General features: G+C 39.7%; 1 protein-coding gene and 1 long non-coding RNA gene across 3 annotated transcripts in view; one reads left to right on the forward strand and one right to left on the reverse strand.

The window, feature by feature from the left end:
- igfn1.1 (immunoglobulin like and fibronectin type III domain containing 1, tandem duplicate 1) overlaps positions 1 to 27,866 on the reverse strand; it is a 160,114-nt gene that overhangs the window by 27,503 nt on the left and 104,745 nt on the right. The window contains exons 3-10 of one of the 2 annotated variants that reach the window (XM_062037454.1): positions 20,456 to 20,575; positions 15,470 to 15,612; positions 11,039 to 11,138; positions 10,914 to 10,958; positions 7,420 to 7,456; positions 5,451 to 5,664; positions 5,281 to 5,388; positions 5,057 to 5,201 (exon numbers count right to left, since the gene is read on the reverse strand). In XM_062037454.1, the coding sequence (XP_061893438.1) occupies positions 5,057 to 5,201; positions 5,281 to 5,388; positions 5,451 to 5,664; positions 7,420 to 7,456; positions 10,914 to 10,958; positions 11,039 to 11,138; positions 15,470 to 15,612; positions 20,456 to 20,575 (912 nt within the window). Of the gene's footprint in view, positions 1 to 5,056; positions 5,202 to 5,280; positions 5,389 to 5,450; positions 5,665 to 7,419; positions 7,457 to 7,791; positions 7,906 to 10,913; positions 10,959 to 11,038; positions 11,139 to 15,469; positions 15,613 to 20,455; positions 20,576 to 27,866 lie in introns of those variants that run through there. The other variant, XM_062037455.1, reaches the window with a different exon arrangement.
- On the forward strand, positions 13,175 to 15,749 carry LOC133643049 (uncharacterized). Its single transcript, XR_009824644.1, has 3 exons — positions 13,175 to 13,418; positions 13,844 to 13,935; positions 15,516 to 15,749. It is a non-coding gene; the product is annotated as an uncharacterized LOC133643049 (long non-coding RNA).

Below are 27,866 nucleotides of genomic sequence, written 5' to 3' on the forward strand. Positions count from 1 at the left end.
ATCCTTTGTCTGCAATTGCAGCTATCTGTGGAGTTAGAGTCGTCAGCGGTTGCTTGTCTGTGAGTGCTCAGGATCTTTTTGTTGTGTGAGTCAATGGTTTGTTTGATATTCATCATACAGCTGTAGCTAAGTTTCAAGGTGTTCCTGTTCAATATTACATGTTTTTTGAGGAAGTGCCTGTCAATGAGTGCAAGGAATTTTTGTCCGATGTTCGTGCTGACGTTTTTGCTGAATGGGGGGGTTGTACCAAAGTATGTTGTCCCGTTTCCTGGTTTTTCTTGTTTTAGTTGCTGGTGGGTCGTATCGGAGGGTGAATTGGCATCCACTTCGTTGAGTGCTTTCTGGTACGGAGATGTTGCTTGGTTGAATGATTCCCTGTCTAATGACAGGGCTGACAGTCTCCTGTTGATGCCGGCTGGGATGTTCCTTGTTGTGACAGGCGGGTGGTTGCTATCGCGGGGTACATATTGTAATGTGGTGTCGGGCTTTGTACATGGCTGGTATGTGTTGTTGTCCAGGTTGAGTGTTACATCCAGGAAGTTTACAGTGTGTTTGTTTGCCTCAATTGGGATCCTTAGTCCGTTGTTTTTGAAAATGCTGCATATTTATTTTTTGATGTTTTCCAAAGCTCTCGGTCTGGCATTAGAAATAGCCAGTCTGTAGTCTCTGTATAGTCCAATGTTTACTCCTAATTTTGTGAGTTGCGAGAGTAGGAAGCTTCCTACTAGTTTGCATGTGTCGGCCTCGTCATAACTTCCCGTTGTTACTTCGAATGGTCCCAGTGGTTTTTTGCCAAGGTTGCTTTCGAATCAGAATCAGAATCAGAAGCAACCTTGGCAAAAGACCACTGGACCGTTTTGGCGCGTGATTATTGAGTTCTTTGCATGGTTTATGATATTCCTTTCGTCCATGGTGATGTTGTCGTTTTTTGAGCCAAAGTCCAGTGCTTGGTTCAGTAGTTCCCTGCTGATTGAGGGGTACAATTCCTCTATGTCGAAGCAAATGAATCCGTGTTGCTCCTTGTCACTTATGTTCTTGAACCAGTTTATTACGGCCGTCGTGTTTTTCCATTGGTTGAGCTGTGAAGTGTTGGTGATGTTGTTGTTAATTCTGCTAAGGATTTTTTTTGCTTATTTTACCGATTTCTGATTTGGTTTGGTTAATGAACCGACATGTTGGTCTGTTTGCAAAATTGTGTTTGTGGTCTTTCTGTCACGGCGCGGATTCGAACCCGCTTTTCCTCGGCAGTTGGAGCTGCCGGGACCTCTGCTGGCAGCACACTTGGACACGCCCCTGCTCACGCTGGGCACAGCACGCCCACGCAGCGACAAGGCTGCAGGCAATTGCGCATCAGCACACATGGGCCTGATGAGAGGGAGCGGCATAAAAGCCAGCGGACCCAAGAGACCTTCGCCAAAACGTAGCCAATCTCCCTGAGTAAGCATCACGTCTGGCACCACTCCCTCGTTCCTTGCTCGCCTTCTTTGTGCTCTTCCTCGTTCCCGTGTTTGATGTCCCTTGTGTCTTCCACAGTGTCTTCCCTGTTGCCTGTGATCGTGTCCTGCCTCACAACCTCCACCTGGATCTCTGCTTGCCTCCCTCGACCCTTGACCTCTGCTTGGACTCGGACATCGTTGCCTCTCTCCAACCCCCGACTGCTTGCCTCCCTGCTGAATGCCTCTTCACCTTGCCCCTTGGATTTGACGAAAGATTCACACAACACGCACCGACAACAACCCCTGGTAAAACTTACATTGTTAATCCTACACATCGTCTGCACTCATTCACTTGTGGTAGCATACACACCCCACACACTCATCAAGGTGTTCAATAAACCTGGTAAACCGCAGTTCTGCCTTGGCGTCGCCTCCTTCCCTTTGCCCGGTACACAACACTTTCAGTGTGATGAACGCCTCTCTGCTGGCCGTAGTGTCCACTTTGTTGGCGATGCTCAGCTTCGTGGCAATGTTCTTGTTCTCGTTGTTTATTGCTTGTATAGTGCTGGGTAGTGCTTTTCTGTAAGATTTGGTAATGTTCTGTTCAAGTAGGTTGTTGTATGTTGTAAAAGTTGGTTGTTTGTCAGCTGCCACAAGTAACGCATCTAGCTCACCATACAACAGTGCATCTAAAAGATGCAACCTGTACCTGAAATACATTTTTTTTATTATATACCACCCCAGCACTTATATATATATATATATATATATATATATATATATATATATATATGTATGTGTGGGAAAAAATCACAAGACTATTTCATCTCTACAAAATCTCCTGAGGATTGAGGAAATCCCTCATGAAACAGGCCTGTAGAGATGAAATAGTCTTGTGATTTTTTCCCACACATACATATTACGCTCTACCACGGTATCGAGCACTATTTTTTGGATAATCTAATTAAGACATATATATATATATATATATATATATATATATATATATATATATATATATATACCTCTGTATATATAATATGTGTACATGTAAATGTGTGTGTATGTGTTTATATATGTATATATATACATATGTGTGTGTGTATATGTATATTTGTGTATATATACATATGTGTGAAAAAAGTGTATATAAATGTGTGTGTAAGTATATACACTACCGTTCAAAAGTTTGGGGTCACCCAAACAATTTTGTGGAATAGCCTTCATTTCTAAGAACAAGAATAGACTGTCGAGATTCAGATGAAAGTTCTCTTTTTCTGGCCATTTTGAGCGTTTAATTGACCCCACAAATGTGATGCTCCAGAAACTCAATCTGCTCAAAGGAAGGTCAGTTTTGTAGCTTCTGTAACGAGCTAAACTGTTTTCAGATGTGTGAACATGATTGCACAAGGTTTTCTAATCATCAATTAGCCTTCTGAGCCAACGAGCAAACACATTGTACCATTAGAACACTGGAGTGATAGTTGCTGGAAATGGGCCTCTATACACCTATGTAGATATTGCACCAAAAACCAGACATTTGCAGCTAGAATAGTCATTTACCACATTAGCAATGTATAGAGTGTATTTCTTTAAAGTTAAGACTAGTTTAAAGTTATCTTCATTGAAAAGTACAGTGCTTTTCCTTCAAAAATAAGGACATTTCAATGTGACCCCAAACTTTTGAACGGTAGTGTATTTATATATATATATATATATATACAAATAAAAGTGTATACATACATACTTTATAAATGTGTGTATATGTGTATAGGTGTGTCTGCATACACACACACACACACACACACACACTGCAACCATGGTCTTGACACGGACTTCGCCTCTTTTCGCTCGGGGTATCGGGGGGTGTTTGACCACCCCGCCGATGGAGGAGACGCCGCCTCACGTCTTCACTCCATCCAGCAAGGCTCTCGCTCTGTCGCCGACTACACCCTCGAGTTCCGCACACTGGCCGCCGACAGTGGATGGGAGGACAAGGCCTTGCTGAGAGCCTACCGTCGGAGATCAAGGACGGACTATTGCGAGATCGTCCTGCCACCTACCACGACCTCATAAAGCTGGTCTTGCTCATGAACCAGAGACTCAAGGAGAGGGCAGCGGAACGAAGACAAGCAGTTCGCCAGAGGACCAGACCGTCGGCCTGGAAGACTCGGACCACTTCTTACGCCCCAACTGCTTCTAGAGGTCGGGTAAAAGGGGCCCACTTGGCGGACCAGTCTGGGTTTTCCCCCGCACCGTGGTGACCGAGTCTGGACTGTCAAAGAGATTCTCAGGGTCCGGCGACAGGGGAGAGGATAGGTCTACCTTGTGGACTGGGAGGGCTATGGACCAGAAGATAGATCCTGGGTGCCGGCCTCTTACATCGCCGACCCCTACCTTATCGAGGACTTCCACAAGGTTCACCCTGAGGCACCCCGAAGCTTGCATAGGGGACGAGGGGGTTTGTTATGGGTCACACTCCTGCTGCCTTTCTTCCTGCTGTAAACTCTGCTGAGAGCACCGCGGGCCACGCCCACGGGCGTTCCCTCTCAGCTGCGGGTGCGCCTCCGCGCGGCTGCAAGCAATCAGCAATCAATACACCTGCCCGTGATGAGCAAACAGCCTTCTTAAGCCAGCACGTCTTGAGATCCAGTGCCACGTAGCTTCTCGTACCTGTACAGTAAGCCAATACGTCTCCAGCCTTCTCGCATGTGCCATTCCTCTCTCTGTGTTACCTCCCCGTCGTGTCCACTCTCTCTCGTGTTGTGCTCCAGCTTCCCGTCGCCCTTCCTCGTTGTCGAGCTGTGTGTCTCGTTTTCCTGGCCCCCTTTGGACTTCCTCTTGCCTCTCTGGACTTCGACCTTCTTCTTCTTCTGTCGTGTGTCTAGATTTTCAGCTCTGTTGAGGCGAGCCAGGTCAACGTGTCATCGTCCGGGTCAATCAGACCTTGTTCGCCATTTGGTGGCCGGTGTTTGGGGCAACTAGTTACTATATGCTCTACTGTCTGGACTGGGTCCCCACACTTGCAAGAGGCATCTTCTGCAAGTCCCCACCTCTTCATCGCTGCTCCGTAGCGTCCGACGCCGGTCCTCAAGCGGTTGAGGGTTGTCCACTGCTTCCGGGGCAGTTCCTGGCCGGAGACGTCTGTGGGGTCGTCGATGCAGTGGTGCAGCAGACCGCAAAAAGCCTAGTTGGTTTAGTGTTACTGCAGCTCAACGTTGAAGGCCTTACCACCGCTAAACTCAACGTCATCGAACAGATCGACTTCGACCTTACGCCTACCCACTGACCACGACGCCTCGCTCCTGTCCTTGACCATCCGCCGGTCTTCTGACTTCCGAGCCTGCTTTGCCCTCTTTGGACTTCCGCCTCGATCCCTACACGCACCCTCAACACCCTCTAGTAACCACGCTCAGATAATTACCACACATAGTCACACTACATATCTTTGGATTACACACACACCTCACACACATAACTTGCTGTCCATAAAGACACTGACAGCTAAAGACATCACTGTCTCAATGCCGTCTTCTTCTCCCGCTGCACCGTCACATTTTCCCCTCAAACAATTTGGCTGAGTAGCCCTGACAGAGTACATGCCACCATGAACAAAATACCTTTAAAGTCTGTAGCCAACAAACCGATGCCCTCCACGTCAGTGTCTTGACTCGACATTGAGAACGTTTTTTCCTTGGCAACTTGCTTCAGCGAGTGTGTCAGTTCATCGCATTCTTCTTTTGCAAAGGCGACCATGGGACTGTCCTGCAAGTTGTGCACCAATCATCCCACTGAGAACTGTCACAACATGAGATCTTATTTTTTAAAGATGTGGGATTCTCACCTTGCAGAGGGACACTTTACTCTCCCTGAGTTCCAGCTCCAAGTCCAAGGGTACGTCGTCGTCGTCGTCTGAGTCAAGGTGCTTCAGAGCGTTGCTGGGTGTGAAGAACTGCAGGGCAGAGGAGAAGAGACCACTTTAATAACACGATGTCTTCATGAAGGTCCACTCACCTCGACAATATCTTCATGAAAGTCCACTCCTTCTGCAATATCATCGTTTTGCTCCTTCTTCATGGTTTTCAGTTTCTTCAGCATGCCGCGGAAGTTGGTGAAGCCGTATTCCGCACATATGCGCTCGTAGTCCTTCTTGTCTGCCTTGAGGAGGATCTCCCAGACCTTCTCCTCTGGGGTCATTGCCTTGTTCTCCCGTGCCTCCTCAGTAGGACTTCACAACAAGGAAAGCAGGAATATTTTTTTAGGCTGACTTTCCACATGTTGCCACGTTGGGTGGTAGGGGGTGTAACGGTTCATGAGCAGAGACAGTGGCTAGGTTTGTGGACAAAAGCTTTCACTCATTTCCCACAGTGCTCCTGATTTTCGGTAGGCGAACGTTCAATTGTAGTCAGAGAAAAGTTGCATGTTTTCCTTCAACCACATTTCATTAAACAGGAGGAACAAAATAAATAGAATCTCATTTAAAAATCCATTCCTGTCAGGAATTTAATTTCAAAAGTGAAACTATTAACTCATGACATGCAAAGTGAGATATGTCAAGACTTTCTTTTTTGTTATCATTTTGAGGGTTATGGCGTACACTTTTTAAAATCCCTTATTTTCTGAGATTTTGATAGGTTTCAATAAGTTGTAGGCCATACTCATCAAAAACATAATAAATACAAGTGTCTCACTTTGCATGTCATGAGTTAATATCACATGTTACTAAATCTGGTGTGAATACAACAATTGCTAACTAACACCACCTAGCATGTTAGCAACATTATTTGTTACATGTCTTCTCATTTAAAGATGACTATGACCAGAGATAGTGACTAAGTTTGTGGTTAAAAGTTTGCACCCATCTGTCAGTGCTCCTGATTTTCGGTAGGTGAATGTTCAATCGCCGTCAGTGAAAAGTTGCATGTTTTCCTTCAACCACATTTTCACTCAGTCATTACCATTGTACAGGTGGAACAAAAAAATAGAATCTTGTTTAAAAATCCATTCCTGTCAGGAATTTAACATCAAAAGTGAAACTAACATGTGATAATAACTCGTTACATGCAAAGTGAGATATGTCGAGACTTTCTTTTTTGCTAATATTTTGACACTTTTTAAAACTCCACATTTTCTGAGATTTTAAATTTTAAATTGCCAGAGTGCTCCTGATTTTTGGTAGGCGAATGTTCAATTATAGTCAAAGAAAAGGTGCATGTTTTCCTTCAACCACATTACCTTAAACAGGTGGAACAAAAACAATAGTATCTCCTTTAAAAAACCGTCAGAAATTTAACATCAAAAGTGAAACTATCATGTGATATTAACTCATTACATGCAAAGTGAGATATGTCAAGAATTTATTTTTTGCTATCATTTTGACGGGTATGGCTTACACTTTTTAAAACCCAACATTTTCTGAGATTTTCAATTTCCATAAGTTTTAATAAGCTGTAAGCCATAATCATCAAACACATAATAGATAAATAATATCTCACTTTGCATGTAATGAGTTAATATCACATGTTACTAAATCTGCTGTAAATACAACAGGTGCTAACTAACACCACCTATTATGTTAGCAACATTATTTGTTACGTTGAAATGAATGTCTTCTCATTTAAAAATAAAGATGAAGAGAGACAGTGACTAAGTTTGTGGTCAAAAGTTTGCATAGTGCTCCTGATTTTCGGTAGGTGAATGTTCAATTTTAGTCAGAGAAAAGTTGCATGCTTTCCTTCAACCACATTTCATTAAACAGGTGAAACCAAAAAAAAAAACATCCCTGCCAGGAAATTAACTTCCAAAGTGAAACTATTACCTTATTACATGCAAAGTGAGATATGTCAACACTCTATTTGTTGCTATCATTTTGACGGTTATGGCTTACAGTTTTTAAAACCCATAAAAAACATTGAATTGAATTGAAAAATATGGCACATAGCGTCACACCCCCACAGTCAATGCAATGGCAAAGTTTACTCACCGTTTTCTAAGTTTCTTCTTTAAAAAGTCTGGGACTTCTGCGTGAGGACAAAGTTATGAGTTAGTCCAGGGGTCGGCAACCCAAAATGTTGAAAGAGCCATATTGGACCAAAAATACAAAAACAAATCTGCCTGGAGCCGCAAAAAATTAAAAGCCATATTACATGTGTCATGAGATATAAATTGAATTAAGAGGACTTAAAGGAAACTAAATGACCTCAAATATAGCTACAAATGAGGCATAATGATGCAATATTATTGTACATATCGCTAGCCTAAATAGCATGTTAGCATCGATTAGCTTGCAGTCATGCAGTGACCAAATATGTCTGATTAGCACTCCACACAAGTCAATAACATCAACAAAACTCACCTTTGTGCATTCATGCACAACGTTAAAAGTGTGGTGGACAAAATGACACAGAAAAAGAAGTGGCATAAAACACGTCCTAGCAAGTCGGAGAAAGTTCTGCATGTAAACAAACTATACGGTGAGTTCAAGGACCGCCAAAATTAGTAGGACAAAACGGCGCTCGCCAAATACTCGAATCAGTGAAGCATGTTTAATATAAACAGTGTGATTTATAACAATTAGGGAGGTTTGTGTCACGTTTTTCCTCCTACAGAAACCATACTAAAACAAAAAAATAGATTTTTTTCCCCCTCATCTTTTTCCATTCTTCATACATTTTTGAAAAATCTCCAGAGAGCCACTAGGGCGGCGCTAAAGAGCCGCATGCGGCTCTAGAGCCGCGGGTTGCCGACCCCTGAGTTAGTCAGAGTTGGCTTTCAAAGGAACTTTCTTGGTTTATTTTACAAGTTAATTCTCATCCTGCTCGACTCTTCTGTCCTACGCCATTTCTCTCTCCGGGTACTTTCATGCGTCATGTTTTAGTTTTCTTAAATGCCTACTGAAAGCCACTACTAGCGACCACGCAGTCTGATAGTTTATATATCAATGATGAAATCTTAACATTGCAACACATGCCAATACGGCCGGGTTAACTTATAAAGTGCAATTTTAAATTTCCCGGGGAACTTCCCGTTCAAAACGCCTTTGGAGGATGACGTATGCGCGTGACGTCGCGAGGTCCACGGAAGTGTTTGGGCCATATTGGACACAATACACAGAGCTCAGTTTTCTTCGACAAAATTCCACAGTATTCTGGACATCTGTGTTGGTGAATCTTTTGCAATTTGTTTAATGAACAATGGAGGCTGCAAAGAAGAACGTTGTAGGTGGGATCGGTGTATGCGGCTGGCTGTAGCAACACAACAAGGAGGACTTTGTTGGATAGAAGACGCGCTAGCGGCGAACTCACCTTGACTTCCTACGTCTCCGGGCCGCCGACCGCATCGTCGATCGCTGGAACGCAGGTGAGCACGGGTGTTGATGAGCAGAGGAGGGCTGGCTGGCGTAGGTGGAGCGCTAATGTTTTTATCATAGCTCTGACGAGGTCCCGTTGTTAAGTTAGCGTCGTTAGCAACAGCGTTGCTAGGCTTCGACAGGCGTCGAAAACACATTAACCGTGTATTTACATGTCCGGTGTTTGGTTCGGTGTCTCCTGATTAGGGTTGGGTATCGAGTATCGATTGGAACCGGGACTAACTTTCCGATTCTCCCGGAATCGTTCAAAAGTTAAAATTTCGATTCCTAGTTTCGATACCCAGTCCGCCGACCGGAAGAAGAAGCCGCTCAACACCAACGAAGAAGCGCCCACCGCCGGAAGTGTTAGCATAGCCGAGCCTATGTAGCCGAGCGAGTCAGTCAAGCATGGATAGCGGGCGTCGGCGGTCGAAAGTGTGGCTTTATTTTACTAAAAAAAATTAAATATCGGCGAAATATAACACGTGCGACAGGACTGTTTCGTGCTTAGGAGGGTGCACGTTGAACATGATGAAGCCCCTCCGAGTTCATGAAGTACAAATATATGCATGTCCCGTCTTCGACGCGCTGCGCCGGCCGTCCTCCTCCTGCTGTCAGATCTCGCTTTCTCCTATTTATGCGTTCAAGCTTCTTCCACACCCAGCGAACGTGTATTTTCCACAGCAGGAGACACTATCTGTCCAGAACGCTCACGCATCCTGCCTGAGAAGGCGGATATGGTCATTTTCCTAAACAAGAACTGTCTCTGATTTTATACTGTACCTGCTGCTAATCTGGACTGGGTTTTGCAAGTTGTTTCTTATTGTTTATTTGCTTTTCTGCACCAGGTTAGCCCATCAGTGGGAGCACGGTAACATTTTTAAGTACCTGCAGCATCATACACTTGTGTGTGTAAATGTGTTTTCATGAGGTTTTCAAAAATAAAGCTCTCTTGAGGAAAGTGTACCCCTGTGAAAATGTATTTATAATATTTATATTCAAGTTCATAGATTTGATATTTATATTGTAGTTGAAAACAGCCCTGTGAGGAATTTATATTAAAGTTCATAAAAAGTTAATAGAATTAAAATTGATGGAGAATGTCAGACTATTTCATTCAGAAAGACTGTATGTAGGTTAGCTAGCTCATTTAAAATATCCAAAAAACATTTTTTGACCCTGCCTCTTAAAATAATCGGAATCGAGAATCGTCAGGAATTGGAATCGATACAAAGAATCGGAATCGGAATCGGAATCGTTCGAATTCAAACGATACCCAACCCTACTCCTGATAGTAGTATTGTTGATCTTCTGTCTACCCTTCCAGTCGGGGATTTATTTATTTTGTTTCTATCTGCATTTGAGACAGATGTTATCACGTTAGCTCATGCTAAAGAGCTTCGTCGATGTATTGTCGTGGAGATAAAAGTCACTGTGAATGTCCATTTCGCCTTCTCGACTCTCATTTTCAAGAGGATATAGTATCCGAGGTGGTTTAAAATACAAATCCGTGATCCACAACAAAAAAAGGAGAGAGTGTGGAATCCAATGAGGCAGCTTGTACCTAAGTTACGGTCAGAGCGAAAAAAGATATCTCTTGAACTGCATTCTAGTTCCTCATCCACAAATCTTTCATCCTCGCTCAAATTAATGGGGTAATCGTCACTTTCTCGCTCCTAATATCTCTCGCTCCATTGTAAACAACGGGGAATTGTGAGCAGCACTACTGCTTGTGACGTCACGCTACTTCCTGTAGGGGCAAGGTTTTTTTTATCAGCGAGCAAAAGTTGCGAACTTTATCGTCGATTTTCTCTACTAAATCCTTTCAGCAAAAATATGGCAATATCGTGAAATTATCAAGTATGACACATAGAATGGATCTGCTATCCCCGTTTAAATTAAAAAAATTCATTTCAGTAGGCCTTTAAGTCAAGCGGGTATGAAAATATCATCAAAAGTCTCATGTTGGACAACTTTCAAGGCTGTGGATCACTGCTCCTAAAACCTGGTCTTATTTAGAAGTCTGCAAGACGGACATAATTATCTTTGCACTTCTGCCACATTTGTCTTAAAGAGGAAGAACTTTCCGGTCATTTTTTTGTACTGCCAGTGAAGAAATGAAGTCTCACCGTCCCCGTATGTCTTCTGCAGTTCCTTGGTCTTGGAGAATCCAACTGTGAGCAGAGGATTGTTATGAAGACTTTCAGACGGCGTCGTGCACTGCAGTCAAAGAGTGATCGATGGACTTACGTACCTTCGATGACGTTGAGCAGGACGGTGCAGATAGCGCGGCCGTAGTCGTTTGTTGCAAAGCACTTGTAGGTGTCGGTATCCTCGGGGGCCACCTTGGGAAACTGAATCACACCTTTTAGTCACCATTGGAAGTAACAACAATGCTCCAATTCATCCATTCAGTCTCCTATTGTCTACTTGTCTTAATTGTCTAACTCAGCGCCTAGTCAACAGTCAGAAATCATACAGCTGTGGCTGTAGGCAACCTGCTGTTATAGGTTTTTGTTGTTACCTCCACGGAATGGCAGAGGCTAATTTTAAAGTAAAATGTGGGCTACACCTGGTGTACCGATGTTTACAAACATCGGAGTTATTCGCTTCTTATCAATATTACCACATTGTAGGGTTGTCCCGATGCCGACATTTTGGTACCGGTACCAAAATGTATATTTTGATACTTTTCTAAATAACGGGGACCACAAAAAAATTCATTATGGTCTTTATTGGAACAAAAAATCTTACATAAAACATATGTTTATTATTGTAATTTAGTCCTTAAAGGCCTACTGAAAGCCACTACTACCGACCACGCAGTCTGATAGTTTATATATCAATGATGAAATCTTAACATTGCAACACATGCCAATACGGCCGGGTTAACTTATAAAGTGCAATTTAAAATTTCTCGGGAAACTTCCGGTTGAAAACGTCTATGTATGATGACGTATGCGCGTGACGTCAATCGTTGAAACGGAAGTATTCGGACACCATTGTATCACAATACAAACAGCTCTGTTTTCATCTCAAAATTCCACAGTATTCTGGACATCTGTGTTGGTGAATCTTTTGCAATTTGTTTAATGAACAAGGAAGACTGCAAAGAAGAAAGTTGTCGGTGGGATCGGTGTATTAGCGGATGGCTGCAGCAACACAACCAGGAGGACTTTGAGTTGGATAGCAGACGCGCTATCCGAGGCTAGCCGCCGACCGCATCGATGATCGGGTGAAGTCCTTCGTTGCGTCGTCGATCGCTGGAACGCAGGTGAGTACGGGTGTTGATGAGCAGATGAGGGCTGGCGTAGGTGGAGAGCTAATGTTTTTAGCATAGCTCTGTCGAGGTCCCGTAGCTATGTTAGCTTCAATGGCGTTGTTTGCAACAGCATTGATAGGCTTCGCCAGGTGGTACAGCATTAACCGTGTGGTTACAGGTCCAGAGTTTGGTAGTATTGTTGATCTTCTGTCTATCCTTCCAGTCAGGGGCTTATTTCTTTTGTTTCTATCTGCATTTAAGCACAATGCTATCACGTTATCTCCGTAGCTAAAGTGCTTCGCCGATGTATTGTCGTGGAGATAAAAGTCACGGTGAATGTCCATTTCGCGTTCTCGACTCTCATTTTCAAGAGGATATAGTATCCGAGGTGGTTTAAAATACAAATCCGTGATCCACAATAGAAAAAGGAGAAAGTGTGGAGTCCAATGAGCCAGCTTGTACCTAAGTTACGGTCAGAGCGAAAAAAGATACGTCCTGCACTGCACTCTAGTCCTTCACTCTCACGTTCCTCATCCACAAATCTTTCATCCTGGCTCAAATTAATGGGGTAATCGTCGCTTTCTCGGTCCGAATCGCTCTCGCTGCTGGTGTAAACAATGGGGAAATGTGAGGAGCCTTTCAACTTGTGACGTCACGCTACTTCCGGTACAGGCAAGGCTTTTTTTTATCAGCGACCAAAAGTTGCGAACTTTATCGTCGATGTTCTCTACTAAATCCTTTCAGCAAAAATATGGCAATATCGCGAAATGATAAAGTATGACACATAGAATGGATCTGCTATCCCCGTTTGAATAAGAACATTTCATTTCAGTAGGCCTTTAAATAAAATAGTGAACATACTAGACAACTTGCAAACAAAGACTCCTAATTAGTCTGCTGACGTATGCAGTAACATATTGTGTCATTTATACACCTATTATTTTGTACACATTATGAGGGACAAACTGTAAAAAATGTATTATTCATCTACTTGTTCATTTACTGTTAATATCTGCTTATTTTCTGTTTTAACATGTTCTATCTACACTTCTGTTCAAATGTAATAATCACTTATTCTTCTCTTCTTTCATACTTTACATTAGTTTTGGATGATACCACACATTTAGGTATGGATCCGATACCAAGTAGTTACTGTTGAGTTAAAAACTCAGAAGTGTCAGTAATCATGGTCAACATCAGTTCAGACTACAATTCCCAGAATGCCAAGGTAAAATGGCCGCCAAATTACTAATTGAAGGCACCTGAAAAGGAAGGAGGTTCAGTCACTCATGCGCCAAACAACCTCCATGGAAAGAACAGCGGCAAGCAGCCACAACCGCAAGATCCACTCAAGTTTCCAAACACACCAATGGTCGGTGAATATGCTTTTTCATTTAATGATTATCGAAATGCTTTGTTTGTTAAGCTTAATTTATACCTGCAAGTTTGTTAATTAGCTTACTGAACTCTCTTCATTTGTTTGTTTGAACTGCTGGCTTCAAATTGTACCACTGCATTTACCTTTTCAGCTTTGATTTCATACTGTGTTTGACCAGTTAAAAGCAAATTGTTTAAAGCACATGTAAAAGTTTAAAGCTTAAGCTAAAATGGCAAATGTTTAAAGATTAAAAGTACAACATATTAATGCAAAGTAAAGGATAAAGTCATGTTTTGCTGAAAGTTAAAACATTATATAGAAAGTTTAAAACATTATTCAGAAGCTTAAAAACAGTTGTAAAAAGTTGTTTGAAAATACCTGTGTAATCACATTAACATCTTTGTTTGTGTGGTTTAAAGGTTTACAACCTACTGACGATTTTGAAGATCAACTGAAAAGAAACCAACAATTCTTCAAGTTGGAAAAAATAAAAGTTGATCAATTGGAAATCGTGAGTTGTCCGTGGGTCCTTTCTGGAGGAAAAGAGTGGAACTTAACAGTTACAGGATCATACATTGGTCATATTCAAAGTCCTCATGTGTCCAGGGACATATTTACTGACTTTATAAACATCATATGATTTTTTTTTTAAACGAAAAAGATTTTGTGATGCTAAAAAATATCAATGTAATCATAGTAGTATCGACTAGATACGCTCTTGTACTTGGTATCATTACAGTGGTTTTGTTTTTATTCAGGGGTTCTAGCTTTTGTTAGCGGTGAGCTATTTTACCCTCCTACGGTGTGTAGTGAATCAATTGTATTTGGTACATGGTGCAATGATAAGTGTGACCAGTAGATGGCAGTCACACAGTAGAGATACATGTGGACTGCAGGTTGATGCCTGTTCAATAAATGACGCTTGCAAGCAACAATACAACTTCAAAGTTCCATTGAGAATATGGAACATTACACACGGCGCTCAAAAATCTGTCAACATGTTTTAGTAGGTGTGGAAGACTTGCGATTCCGGGTTCTTCGGACCACCAATCACCGACATGCCAGGCTCTTCCAGGGTTATAATAATGTTTTATTTTTCCATAAAACGTGCAGTCTTTTGGGTGCTTTCCAGCAGTTGTCTTTTCTACAAATTGAGCACGTGAATGGTTTCGCTCCAGTGTGTCGTCTGTCTCGCTCTCGCCCGTGCTATACCACACCCCTCTCTACTTCCCGGCTGCTGCCTTTTTAACTGAGCGACAGGTGATTAGGTAAGCAGGCCCAGGCGGGCCATCTATGCACCTGTCGCTGATCTCAAAGCCGGTCCTGGCACACCCGGCTTTGCTGCAGGTCCGCAGGCCACGCCCCCCCCCCCCCCCACACACTTTGGTAAACTATGAAGCCGCACCGCTTGATGGATTATCGGAGCATTACGGCTACCATAGTCAGACGTACTGTGCTTCAGCATATTTCATCAAAACAATTATTAATTCTGATTCAAATCCTTTGGTTTTTGCCCCTAAAGACGTTTTTCCTGAGGCTGTAAACAATAACATGAACTAAATATACTTTTTGATCATATCAATCTATACACTGATACTACATCTGGTATCGTTACTGTCGATATTTGTATCAATCCGCCTACCTTTGTTTACTTTAGCTCTCACATTGCCAGTTTAGATGGCGGTTTTGGCGACCTCCGCATTTGCGATAATACTGCGTTAAAACTTTCTTATTTCGCCCGTCATACTGTCCATTAGCACGCCCCCCTACCGTGTGTAGTGTCAATCAATCCACCAAGAGCGTAACATGTTTAGCTATTCCTCGTCCTCTGATAACGGTACTTGCATTCATAGAATGCTACATTTGCTGTCAAATTTGCAGACACAGCGAGAACGTGTCGTCAACATGCGTTATTTAAAGTAGTTTCAAAAGATCTGTCTTTTTTTGTCGTATGTCATCGATGTCGCGCAAAGCCTGCCCCCCGTAGAGCATTTAGAGTGGTCACATGATCTGCCACCATTCATACATTTAGAACGTTGGTGTACCTCCAGGGTGTGCTCATGTGACGATTCGTTGTAATTTTGCTTGCAGGTGGCCGGGTTGAAAACCATTTCCCCGTTTGCCCTGGTCCAAGTTACGGTGGGCATTGGATTGCCCACAACGATGGCTCGAAAGATGGCACGTTTTCCTGAAACGTGGACATTTACCAATCATTAGTGATGTTTATGCAGGGTACAAGATGACTAATTTATCGTACTGGCTCTGAAAGGGGAAGTGCATCTTTTTTGAGAATGTTGTCGATCATTCACAGTCCTTATGTGAGACAAAAACACATCTTTTTTATTTTTTTTATGCATTTTGAATCGTAAATAAATGTTAGCAAGAGACAGCTAACAATTAAATTGCTCTATTCTGCCTAAACGCGCTGTAAAACACAACTATTTAGGTTTTATACACATGCTAAGTATATATGTAAGTAGTAACATTCATAATAACGTAATATATACATGATGTAAGTATATATGTCATGTAGTAACATTCATAATAACATGTAATATATACATGATGTAAGTATATATGTCATGTAGTAACATTCATAATAACATGTAATATATACATGATGTAAGTATATGTGTCATGAAGTAACATTCATAATAACATGTAATATATACATGATGTAAGTATGTGTCATGTAGTAACATTCATAATAACATGTAATATATACATGATGTAAGTATATATGTCATGTAGTAACATTCATAATAACATGTAATATATACATGATGTAAGTATATATGTCATGTAGTAACATTCATAATAACATGTAATATATACATGATGTAAGTAAATGTCATGTAGTAACATTCATAATAACATGTAATATATACATGATGTAAGTATATATGTCATGTAGTAACATTCATAATAACATGTAATATATACATGATGTAAGTATATATGTCATGTAGTAACATTCATAATGACATGTAATATACACATGATGTAAGTATATGTCATGTCGTAACATTCATAATAACATGTAATATACACATGATGTAAGTATATATGTCATGTAGTAACATTCATAATAACATGTAATATAAACATGATGTAAGTATATATGTCATGTAGTAACATTCATAATAACATGTAATATATACATGATGTAAGTATATATGTCATGTAGTAACATTCATAATAACATGTAATATATACATGATGTAAGTATATATGTCATGTAGTAACATTCATAATAACATGTAATATATACATGATTTAAGTATATATGTCATGTAGTAACATTCATAATAACATGTAATATATACATGATGTAAGTATATATGTCATGTAGTAACATTCATAATAACATGTAATATACACATGATGTAAGTATATGTCATGTAGTATCATTCATGATAACATGTAATATACACATGATGTAAGTATATATGTCATGTAGTAACATTCATGATAACATGTAATATACACATGATGTAAGTATATATGTCATGTAGTAACATTCATAATAACATGTAATATATACATGATGTAAGTATATATGTCATGTATTAACATTCATAATAACATGTAATATACACATGATGTAAGTATATGTCATGTAGTAACATTCATGATAACATGTAATATACACATGATGTAAGTATATATGTCATGAAGTAACATTCATAATAACATGTAATATATACATGATGTAAGTATATATGTCATGTAGTAACATTCATAATAACATGTAATATATACGTGATGTAAGTATATATGTCATGTAGTAACATTCATAATAACATGTAATATATACATGATGTAAGTATATATGTCATGTATTAACATTCATAATAACATGTAATATACACATGATGTAAGTATATGTCATGTAGTAACATTCATGATAACATGTAATATACACATGATGTAAGTATATATGTCATGTAGTAACATTCATAATAACATGTAATATATACATGATGTAAGTATATATGTCATGTAGTAACATTCATAATAACATGTAATATATACATGATGTAAGTATATATGTCATGTAGTAACATTCATAATAACATGTAATATATACATGATGTAAGTATATATGTCATGTAGTAACATTCATAATAACATGTAATATATACATGATGTAAGTATATATGTCATGTAGTAACATTCATAATAACATGTAATATATACATGATGTAAGTATATATGTCATGTAGTAACATTCATAATAACATGTAATATACACATGATGTAAGTATATGTCATGTCGTAACATTCATAATAACATGTAATATACACATGATGTAAGTATATATGTCATGTCGTAACATTCATAATAACATGTAATATAAACATGATGTAAGTATATATGTCATGTAGTAACATTCATAATAACATGTAATATATACATGATGTAAGTATATATGTCATGTAGTAAAATTCATAATAACATGTAATATATACATGATGTAAGTATATATGTCATGTAGTAACATTCATAATAACATGTAATATATACATGATTTAAGTATATATGTCATGTAGTAACATTCATAATGACATGTAATATATACATCATGTAAGTGTATATGTCATGTAGTAAAATTCATAATAACATGTAATATATACATGATGTAAGCATATACGTCATGTAGTAACATTCATAATAACATGTAATATACACATGATGTAAGTATATATGTCATGTAGTAACATTCATAATAACATGTAATATTTAAATTTGTTGATCATTTTAAGTATTAATGTTGCAGACGCATCTCAACGTTCACTTCCCCCTCAACAACAAGAAGAGTACTAATCATGGCAGACTTGATGAGAGACAACAAAGACTAGTTTGGGACAAATGATGATCCAGAAACTTCTATTTTTGAGCCTGTATATGAGGAGGATGATCTACAAGTTTTAGAAGCTGTGTGCCAAACACTAAGCATCATGTAGCAGTGTTGCTAAGAGCTAAACAAGATATACAAACAGAAGAAAGACATCACTTACTGTACAATGTCCGCTCTCACACTGGGATAAAGTACGATGGGATGTTTATATCTTCCCCTTTACATCAACAATTCATTGTCATCCTCAGAATGGGTTAAAAAAAGTGTTTTTTTGGGTCTTTCTGGCCATCTCCGGGTCTAAGTTGGATGTCAAAGTTGACCAACTTGTAGGTTTTTGTCCACAACCTTCTACTATCCAGGTGAGAGGCATGATTTATCATCTAGAATTAACTCTCACCAACTCAGAGGCCATGCAGCCGCTCAATATGTCCAAATCTCAATATTTTTGTACACTGCAAGCTGTATTTAGACCAGCGGACCCAAGGATACTCGCCGGAACTTAGTCTTCTGTACCCATCTGCCTTCGTCCCCGCGTGATCGAGCTGTGCGCCTGGACTTCCTTTTTGGACTCTGGACTGCCACCCTCGATCCTCGACCCCTCGCATGGACACGGACTGTGACGCCTCTCTCTTGCCCTGGATCATCTGCCTGCCCCACGGACTGCCTTCATGCCTTGTTCCTCCTCTCGAGTCAACACTTCTGGTAAACACTCAGCACTTAATTCCTACACATAGTCTTACACCATACACTCTTTGGGTTTTGTCACACTCCAATCTCTAGCCTAGTTTATATATATATATATATATATATATATATATATATATATATATATATATATATATATATATATATATATATATATATATATATATATATATATATATATATATATATATTAGTATTGTGTATTATCAAGCGGTAGGAAATGGATGGATGGATATATATATATATATATATATATATATATATATATATATATATATATATATATATATATATATATATATATATATATATATATATATATATATATATATATATATATATATATATATATATATATATATATATATACTTCCCCCTTGTGTCTGTGCCGTCAACTCCCTCCCGTAACCACAAAAGAAATGCAAGTTGAATATTGCTTGTTTTTCAGAATAAAATACTTACTTCTAGCTTAAAAGTCCTGTTATTCTCTCGATGTGCAAAGCTTAATTTAAGAGATTTTACCAAGTAAAAGTGTATGCAACTTTTTGATGGATTGTCGGAGCATTACGACTACCATAGTCAGACGTACTGTGCTTCGACATACAGTATTATTATGGTGTGTGTATAATGACCCCAAAATGGCACCTATTAGGAGACATATTGTCTGGCGTTTTGTTTGGCAATATTATGCAAAAACAACTTTTTGATTGATTGTCGGATCATTACGACTACCATAGTCAGACGTACTGTGCTTCTACATACGGTATTATTATGGTGTGTGTATAAAGACCGCAAAATGGCACCTATTAGCAGACATATTATCTGGCATTTTGTTTGGCAATATTATGCAAAAACAACTCGTTGATGGATTGTCGGAGCATTACGGCTACCATAGTCAGACGTACTATGCTTCAACATATGGTATTATTATGGTGTGTGTATATGGACCCCAAAATGGCACCTATTAGGAGACATTATCTGGTGTAACTTATTTTCACTAGTTTTTACAATTGTTTTCCTAAAATCTAGTCTTGTTATCATTTATTTTTGTGTAGTGTAGAGCTGCACAAGTGAGCTACAACTCTGTGATCACGGCTAAAAAAATAAAATATTTTGTTTGCATAAACTCAACAAATATCAGTCATACTTTATCAATGCTCGGCTAAAATAGTCCGTCTGCGTTAGAGCTTATAATAACAATATCACTCATATTTAGAGCTGATAATTATAATCATATCTGGTTAATATTCAGGTCACAACATGTAAATGGGTTATTGTTGGTAGGATTGAGAGGCAGAATGGATTACTTCCATTCTCTGCAAGGCTAGTCATCTAAAAGGACACAATTACTACAAATTAAAATGCAAAATAACAAACGTGTGTCGTCTCTCATAAGGATTGTGAACCAGTGGCAACGTTCACCCCCAAAAAAGGTGCGGTTACCCTTTAAGAGCGGAGACCAACCTTCTTGAATAGTGATGGCGATGGGCTTGCGGGAAAAGTCGGGTGTTGTTGATCCCTCTGGAAGTACCTCCAGAAACTGTGTGATCATGACACCTGGCACTTTGGACTTCTTCCTGATGCCTAGTGAGGAACATTTGCACACGTCATGAAGAAACCGGGCAAGAGCCGAGATGAAAGAAGACTCTAACAAACAAACGCATGAATACATGAATACATGAATACAAGAACGATGCAGTTGTGAACGTTTTAAGGTGAGCGTTGCAAGATGTTAAGAGGAGACCACCTGTGGTCGCTGGTCAGACATTTCTTTCACGTTTATCTCCCAAAAAGAAAGCGGGAGAAACCTTGCTGTTGCTCTTCAAGGTTCTTTTCCCACAGAAGAAAGTGTTCAACACGGAGCTCTCCCATTGGCTGAGAAGATCAATACACTTTGCAAGGCAAGAGGAATATGCACTGCAACATTTCTCTTCTGTTATGACTACTTTGAGATGTGTTGTCTCACAGTCCACGCATTTTATTTTAACGTGTGTTAAAATAAAACTGCAGCTGGTAATTGAAACACATCTCAGTGTCTGCACACTAGCAGACAGCAAACTGGGACGTATATGGCATATTTCTTAGAACGGTCATGTGTTTATACGTCTGGAAAGTGTGTAGAAATGATTTATCTTTATCTACGAAACCCAAAAGCAGTGAAGTTGGCACATTGTGTAGTTCGTAATTAAAAAGAGAATACAACAAATCCTTTTCAACTTACATTCAATTGAACAGACTGCAAATACAAGATATTTCATGTTCACACTGACACTGTGGACGTCGTGTCTTTTGGTCCGGAAACAAACAGTTGGAAATGTGGACAGAACACGTTTCCACTTTGCATCAGTCCATCTTAGATGAGCTCGGGCTCAGCGAAGCGTTTCTGGGTGTTGTTGATAAATGGCTTTGCATAGTAGAGTTTTAACTTGCACTTACAGATGTAGCTCCAAAAGCTGTATGTACCTTTCAGCATTAATGGTGCCTTCACAGATGTGTAAGTTACCCATGCCTTGGCCACTAATACACACCCATACCATCACACATGCTGCCTTTTACACTTTCACCCTAGAACAGTCCGGATGGTTCTTTTTGGTCCACAGTTTCCAAAAACAATTTGAAATATGGACTCGTCAGACCACAGAACACTTTTCCACTTTGCATCAGTCCGTCTTAGATGAGCTCGGGCCCAGCGTAGCCGGCGGCGTTTCTGGGTGTTGTTGATAAATGGCTTTGGCTTTGCATAGTAGAGTTTTAACTTGCACTTACAGATGTAGCGATCAACTGTAGTTACTGACAGTGTTTTCTAAAGTGTTCCTGAGCCCATGTGGTGATATCCTTTACACACTGATGTGGTTTTTTGATGCAGTACCGCCTGAGGGATCCAAGGTGCGCAATATCATGGCTTATGTGCAGTGATTTCTCCAGATTCTCTGAACCTTTTGATGATATTACGGAGCGTAGATGGTGAAATCCCTAAATTCCTTGCAATAGCTGGTTGGGAAATGTCGTCCTTAAACAATTTGCTCAGGCATTTGTTGACAAAGTGGTGACCCTCGCCCCGTCCTTGTTTGTGAATGACTGAACGTTTCATGGAAGCTGCTTTTATACCCAATCATGGCACCCACCTGTTCCCAATTAGCCTGTTCACCTGTGGGATGTTCCAAATAAGTCTTTGATGAGCAGTCCTCAACTTTAACAGTCTTTTTTGCCACTTGTGCCAGCTTTTTTGAAACATGTTGCAAGCATCAAATTCCAAACGAGCTAATAGTTGCAAGAAACAACAAAGTTTCTCAGTGTGAACATGAAATATCTTGTCTTTGCAGTCTATTCAATTGAATATAAGTTGAAAAGGATTTGTTGTATTCTCTTTTTATTTACCATTTACACAACGTGACAACTTCACTGGCTTTTGTTCTTCTAACAACAAAAATCAATGTTTTGGTTCTTTGTTATTATCAGCTCAAAAGAGTTCATTATGTCTTCTTATTCATAGACTTTTTCAAATTTTCTTGTAATCAGACCATATTTTCGGTATATTAGATGGAATTTTTACCTGGCATGTAAAACATTCCATCTAATATGCCGAAATTATGGTCTAATGACAAGAACATTTGAAAAAGTTTATCCTTATTAGTTTCAACTGACAGTAGGGAAGGGATTCATATGGCCACATTCCTGAAAATGATGGAAAGTGCCACTCTACATAGCAACTGACGCTGTGGTCAAAGTTGGAATTGCCACAAAACGCATTTGAAGAGAGTCAACACTCCAAAGTGGATCGTGCAACCCACCCCCATTTGACACGTTTCATGTGTCAGGTAAACCGCAACAAATGGGGGCCATGGGAAATCCCTTCCTACTGTAACGTGATTAGCAGCAGTAGCAAATACTGATGTCATATTTCTGTACGTATAATTGCTTTGTGTTGCAAAAGTGTGCAGGCGGAACACACGAACATGCCAAAACTAAAATGTATGCCAGGTGATTATGGAAAGAGCAAGTCAAGCTGCAGGCATTGAATTAGTCAGTGAGTCACAACATGTGTTCTACAGGAAGTCACACACGTTCCCAATGCAGTTTGAAGTGGAATAACAAGTTGCCTCTATATTGAAGATATTATCGTATAAATCTGATTTATGACACCTAAAGACTTGCAGATAAATAGATATGATGAAATATTATCAAGCAACACCAACACTTTGATGTTTCATTGAGAATATAGAACATTACACACCTTTATGCAAAAACAAATTGTTGATGGATTGTCGGAGCATTACGGCTACCATAGTCAGACGTACTGTACTCCAACATACGGCATTATTATGGTGTGTGTATAAGGACCCCAAAATTACACCTACTGTATTAGGAGACATATTATCTGGCGTTTTGTTTGGCAATTTTATGCAAAAACAAATTGTTGATGGATTGTCGGAGCATTACGGCTACCATAGTCAGACATACTGTGCTTCAACATACGGTATTATTATGGTGTGTGTATAATGACACCAAAATGGCACCTATTAGGAGACATATTATCTAGCGTTTTGTTTTGCAATTTTATGCAAAAACAAATTCTTGATGGATTGTCGGAGCATTACGGCTACCATAGTCAGACGTACTGTACTTCAACATTTATTATGGTGTGTGTATAAGGACCCCACAATTACACCTACTGTATTAGGAGACATATTATCTGCCGTTTTGTTTGGCAACATTATACACAAACAACTTTTTTATGGATTGTCGGAGCATTACGACTACCATAGTCAGACGTACTGTGCTTAAGCATACGGTATTATTATGGTGTGTGTATAATGACACTAAAATGACATTTATTAGGAGACATATTATCAGACATTTTGTTTGGCAATATATTTGCAAAAACAACTTTTTGATGGATTGTCGGAGCATTACATACTTGCCAACCTTAAGACCTCCAATATCGGGAGGTGGGGCGGGGGGCGTGGTTAAGAGGAGAGTATATTTACAGCTAGAATTCACCAACTCAAGTATTTCATATATATATATATATATATATATATATATATATATATATATATATATATATATATATATATATATATATATATATATATATATATATTTTATTATATATATAAATAAAATAAATACTTGAATTTTAGTGTTCATTTATTTACACATCTACACACACACACACACAACACTCATCTACTCATTGTTGTACTTGAAAGTACAATGCTTTGTTAAGGGTTGAATTGTCCATCCTCTTTCTATTCTCTGTCACTATTTTTCTAACCATGCTGAACACCCTCTCTGATGATGCATTGCTGTGTGGCACGCACAAAAGTGCTTTCATCAAATGCACGAGAGTGTGGAATCTTCCATCTCTCCCTAGCATGGCCCAAACCTGGTCAATCCTTGCTTCCTGGGGAAGATCTTCCCTGGCAAGCAATTGGTACTCCAGTACTTGTACCCGGAGGCTGGTCAGGTCCAATCGCAGCTGCGGCAGACTTTTTTTTTTGGGGGCGTGGCCTCCAGCTCCGGCTGAATACCGGGAGTTTGTCGGGAGAAAATCTCTGTCGGGAGGTTGTCGGGAGAGGCGCTGAATATCGGGATTCTCCCGCTAAAAACGGGAGGGTTGGCAAGTATGGAGCATTACGACTACCATAGTCAGACGTACTGTGCTTCAACATACAGTATTATTATGGTGTGTGTATAATGACACCAAAATGACACCTATTAAGAGACATATTATCTGGTGTTTTGTTGGTAAATATTATGCAAAAACAAATTTTTGAAGGATTGTCGGAGCATTACGGCTACCATAGTCAGACGTACTATGCTTCAACATATGGTATTATTATGGTGTGTATAATGACCGCAAAATGGCACATATTGGGAGACATATTATCGGACATTTTGTTTGGCAATATATTTGCAAAAACAACTTTTTGATGGATTGTCAGATCATTACGACTGCCATAGTCATATGTACTGTGCTTCAACATACAATATTATTATAGTGTGTGTATAATGACCCCAAAATGGCACGTATTAGGAGACATTATCTGGCGTTTTGTTTGGCAGTATTATGCAAAAACAACTTTTTTATGGATTGTCGGAGCATTACGACTACCATAGTCAGACGTACTGTGCTTCAACATACGGCATTATTATGTGTGTGTATAAAGACCGCAAAATAGCACATATTAGGAGACATATTATCTGGTGTTTTATTTGGCAATATTATACAAAAACAACTTTTTGATAGATTGTCGGAGCATTACGGCTACCATAGTCAGACGTACTGTTCTTCAACATACGGTATTATTATGGTGTGTGTATAAGGACCCTAAATTGGCACCTATTAGTAGACATATCTGGAGTTTTGTTTGGCAATATTATGCAAAAACTACTTTTTGCTGGATTGTCGGAGCATTACGACTACCATAGTCAGACGTACTGTGCCTCAACATACGACATTATTATGGTGTGTGTATAAGGACCCCAAAATGGCACCTATTAGGAGGCATATTATCTGGCATTTTGTTTGGCAATTTTATGCAAAAATAAATTGTTGATGGATTGTCGGAGCATTACGGCTACCATAGTCAGATGTACTGTGCTTCAACATACGACATTATTATGGTGTGTGTATAAGGACCCCAAAATGACACCTACTGCATTAGAAGACATATTATCTAGCGTTTTGTTTGGCAATATTATGCAAAAACAACTTTTTTTGATTGAATGTCGGAGCATTACGACTACCATAGTCAGACGTACTGTGCTTCAACATACAGCATTATTATGGTGTGTGTATAAGGACCCCAAAATGACTCCTACTGTATTAGGAGACATATTATCTGGCGTTTTGTTTGGCAATATTATGCAAAAACAACTTTTTTTGATGGATTGTCACAGCATTACGACTACCATAGTCAGACGTACTGTGCTTCAACATACGGTATTATTATGGTGTGTGTATGAAGACCGCAAAATGGCACCTATTAGGAGACATATTATCTGGCGTTTTGTTTGGCAACATTATGCAAAAACAACTTTTTGATGGATTGTCGTAGCAATAAGACTAACATAGTCAGATGTACTGTGCTTCAACATACGGTATTATTATGGTGTGTCTATAAGGACCCCAAAATGGCACCTATTAGGAGACATTATCTGTTTTTTTTGTTTGGCAATATTATGCAAAACCAACTTTACTTACCTTCTGGTACCTGCTGATGTGTATTTGGGATCTGCATAAGTCCTGAACATGTGTGTGCATCCTCTATTGTAGTCAATAAGCTAACCTATTTTTGACTCAATTGTTAGATATTTATTTACCATTTAGAATGCATACAAAATAAAATCATTTGTGTTCTTGTCTTACATAGGGATTGCGAATGATAAACAGCACATTTCTTTACAATGTTGGTGTATCTCCAGTATGACTGACCTAATAATATGCTCAGAGTGCAGAAGTGTTACTACACTGATGTCAATCTCCGGAATTAGCCGAAGATATTCGGAGTGGAAAAATCTAATTGGCCGACTGAATTTGTGGACCCGCTCTGGATGCCAGCGTCTTGGTAGTTCAAAGGCCATGCAGGCAACCGACACATGCACTTACACACAGTGATTTGTTTGTGGGGTGTCAGTCATCCTTCCACGCACATACCTTTGTCGTCCTGGGGACCTCCCTCCGTATCGCCTGCTTAACAGCAGGAGAAGCAACAGGTCAGTTTAGTATTAACCCTGAGAGAAGCACCTGGGTACGTTGTAACTTGGCAGGATTGTGGACCAGGTCCACACACACACACACGCTACAATAGACCTCACCAGCCAGGAATGGGAGGCACAGGAAGGAAAGACGCACAGGTGGAACACGGTTAGTCACAAGATAATGAACAGGAAGTAGAGTTTTTGCCATGGATGTTCCAAGAAGTTCACAGCTTGGGAGAAAACGATGCTCAAGAAGCGATTCCAAGGACGGTCATTTGAGCGCCCGTTCATCTGGCTTGGGATCGTGGTGACCGTTGAAGTGAATGAATTAACTCATATTATGTTCTACATATGGTGAATGTTTGTATTCAACATGGAGAAAGCAAACCACCAGGTTTAAGTAAATAATGGTTGAGCCCATAATAAATTAAGGATCCTTAGTTAGACATTCGCACGTGGACTGGGTTAACTCTCTCACGAGAAGAGGCAATAAAACCAGGCTTCGGAATGCAAAGGTGATAGCTCTATCCTGGAGGAGAGACTCCATGCTTATCTTAAACGTCAACCTACAAGTTATGGTATACATCTGTTGTCTACCCAGTCACTTACACACAAGCACCTCCAGATTGTACTCTCCTGAATTAACACACACCCAGACAGAGAAATTAGGAATATAAGACTGTGGTTCGGCTCCTCCAAGTTAGGAGTGCCTCATTTTTTGACTTGACCTCCTCCAGGTACTGCAGTCCTGTATAATGACACTCGCTTGTAATAAAGCAACTTTTGGTTCAGTAAAGCGTCTCCAACGTCTCTTCTGTCCGGACGGGGATGACAAGGCCAGGAATACACATCACCGTCCTTCAAAACAACACGGGATGAAGATAAAAATGTTTGCATCTTCTGGCACCAACTGGAAGAAGTCCAACACAACTTGTTGGACCTTAGTCCTCGTCAAGTCTGTGAAATCGTGGAAAAAAGATTCCTTGTAGTACCAAAAAAAGCTTTCGCCTCAAAAAAGATACCGCAAGTCAGCTCCTTGGTGGTTTTTCTGCTCTGCGCCTTTTATATTCATCAATGGTTTTATTTGGTCCTCAGATTGTCTTAATGGCTGCTTGGAAAAGACACAGCTAACTAGGGATGGGCACCGAGTTCGCTCCTCAATCTTGGC

This window comes from Entelurus aequoreus, linkage group LG26, assembly GCF_033978785.1.
Source record: "Entelurus aequoreus isolate RoL-2023_Sb linkage group LG26, RoL_Eaeq_v1.1, whole genome shotgun sequence".
Taxonomy (NCBI): domain Eukaryota; kingdom Metazoa; phylum Chordata; class Actinopteri; order Syngnathiformes; family Syngnathidae; genus Entelurus; species Entelurus aequoreus.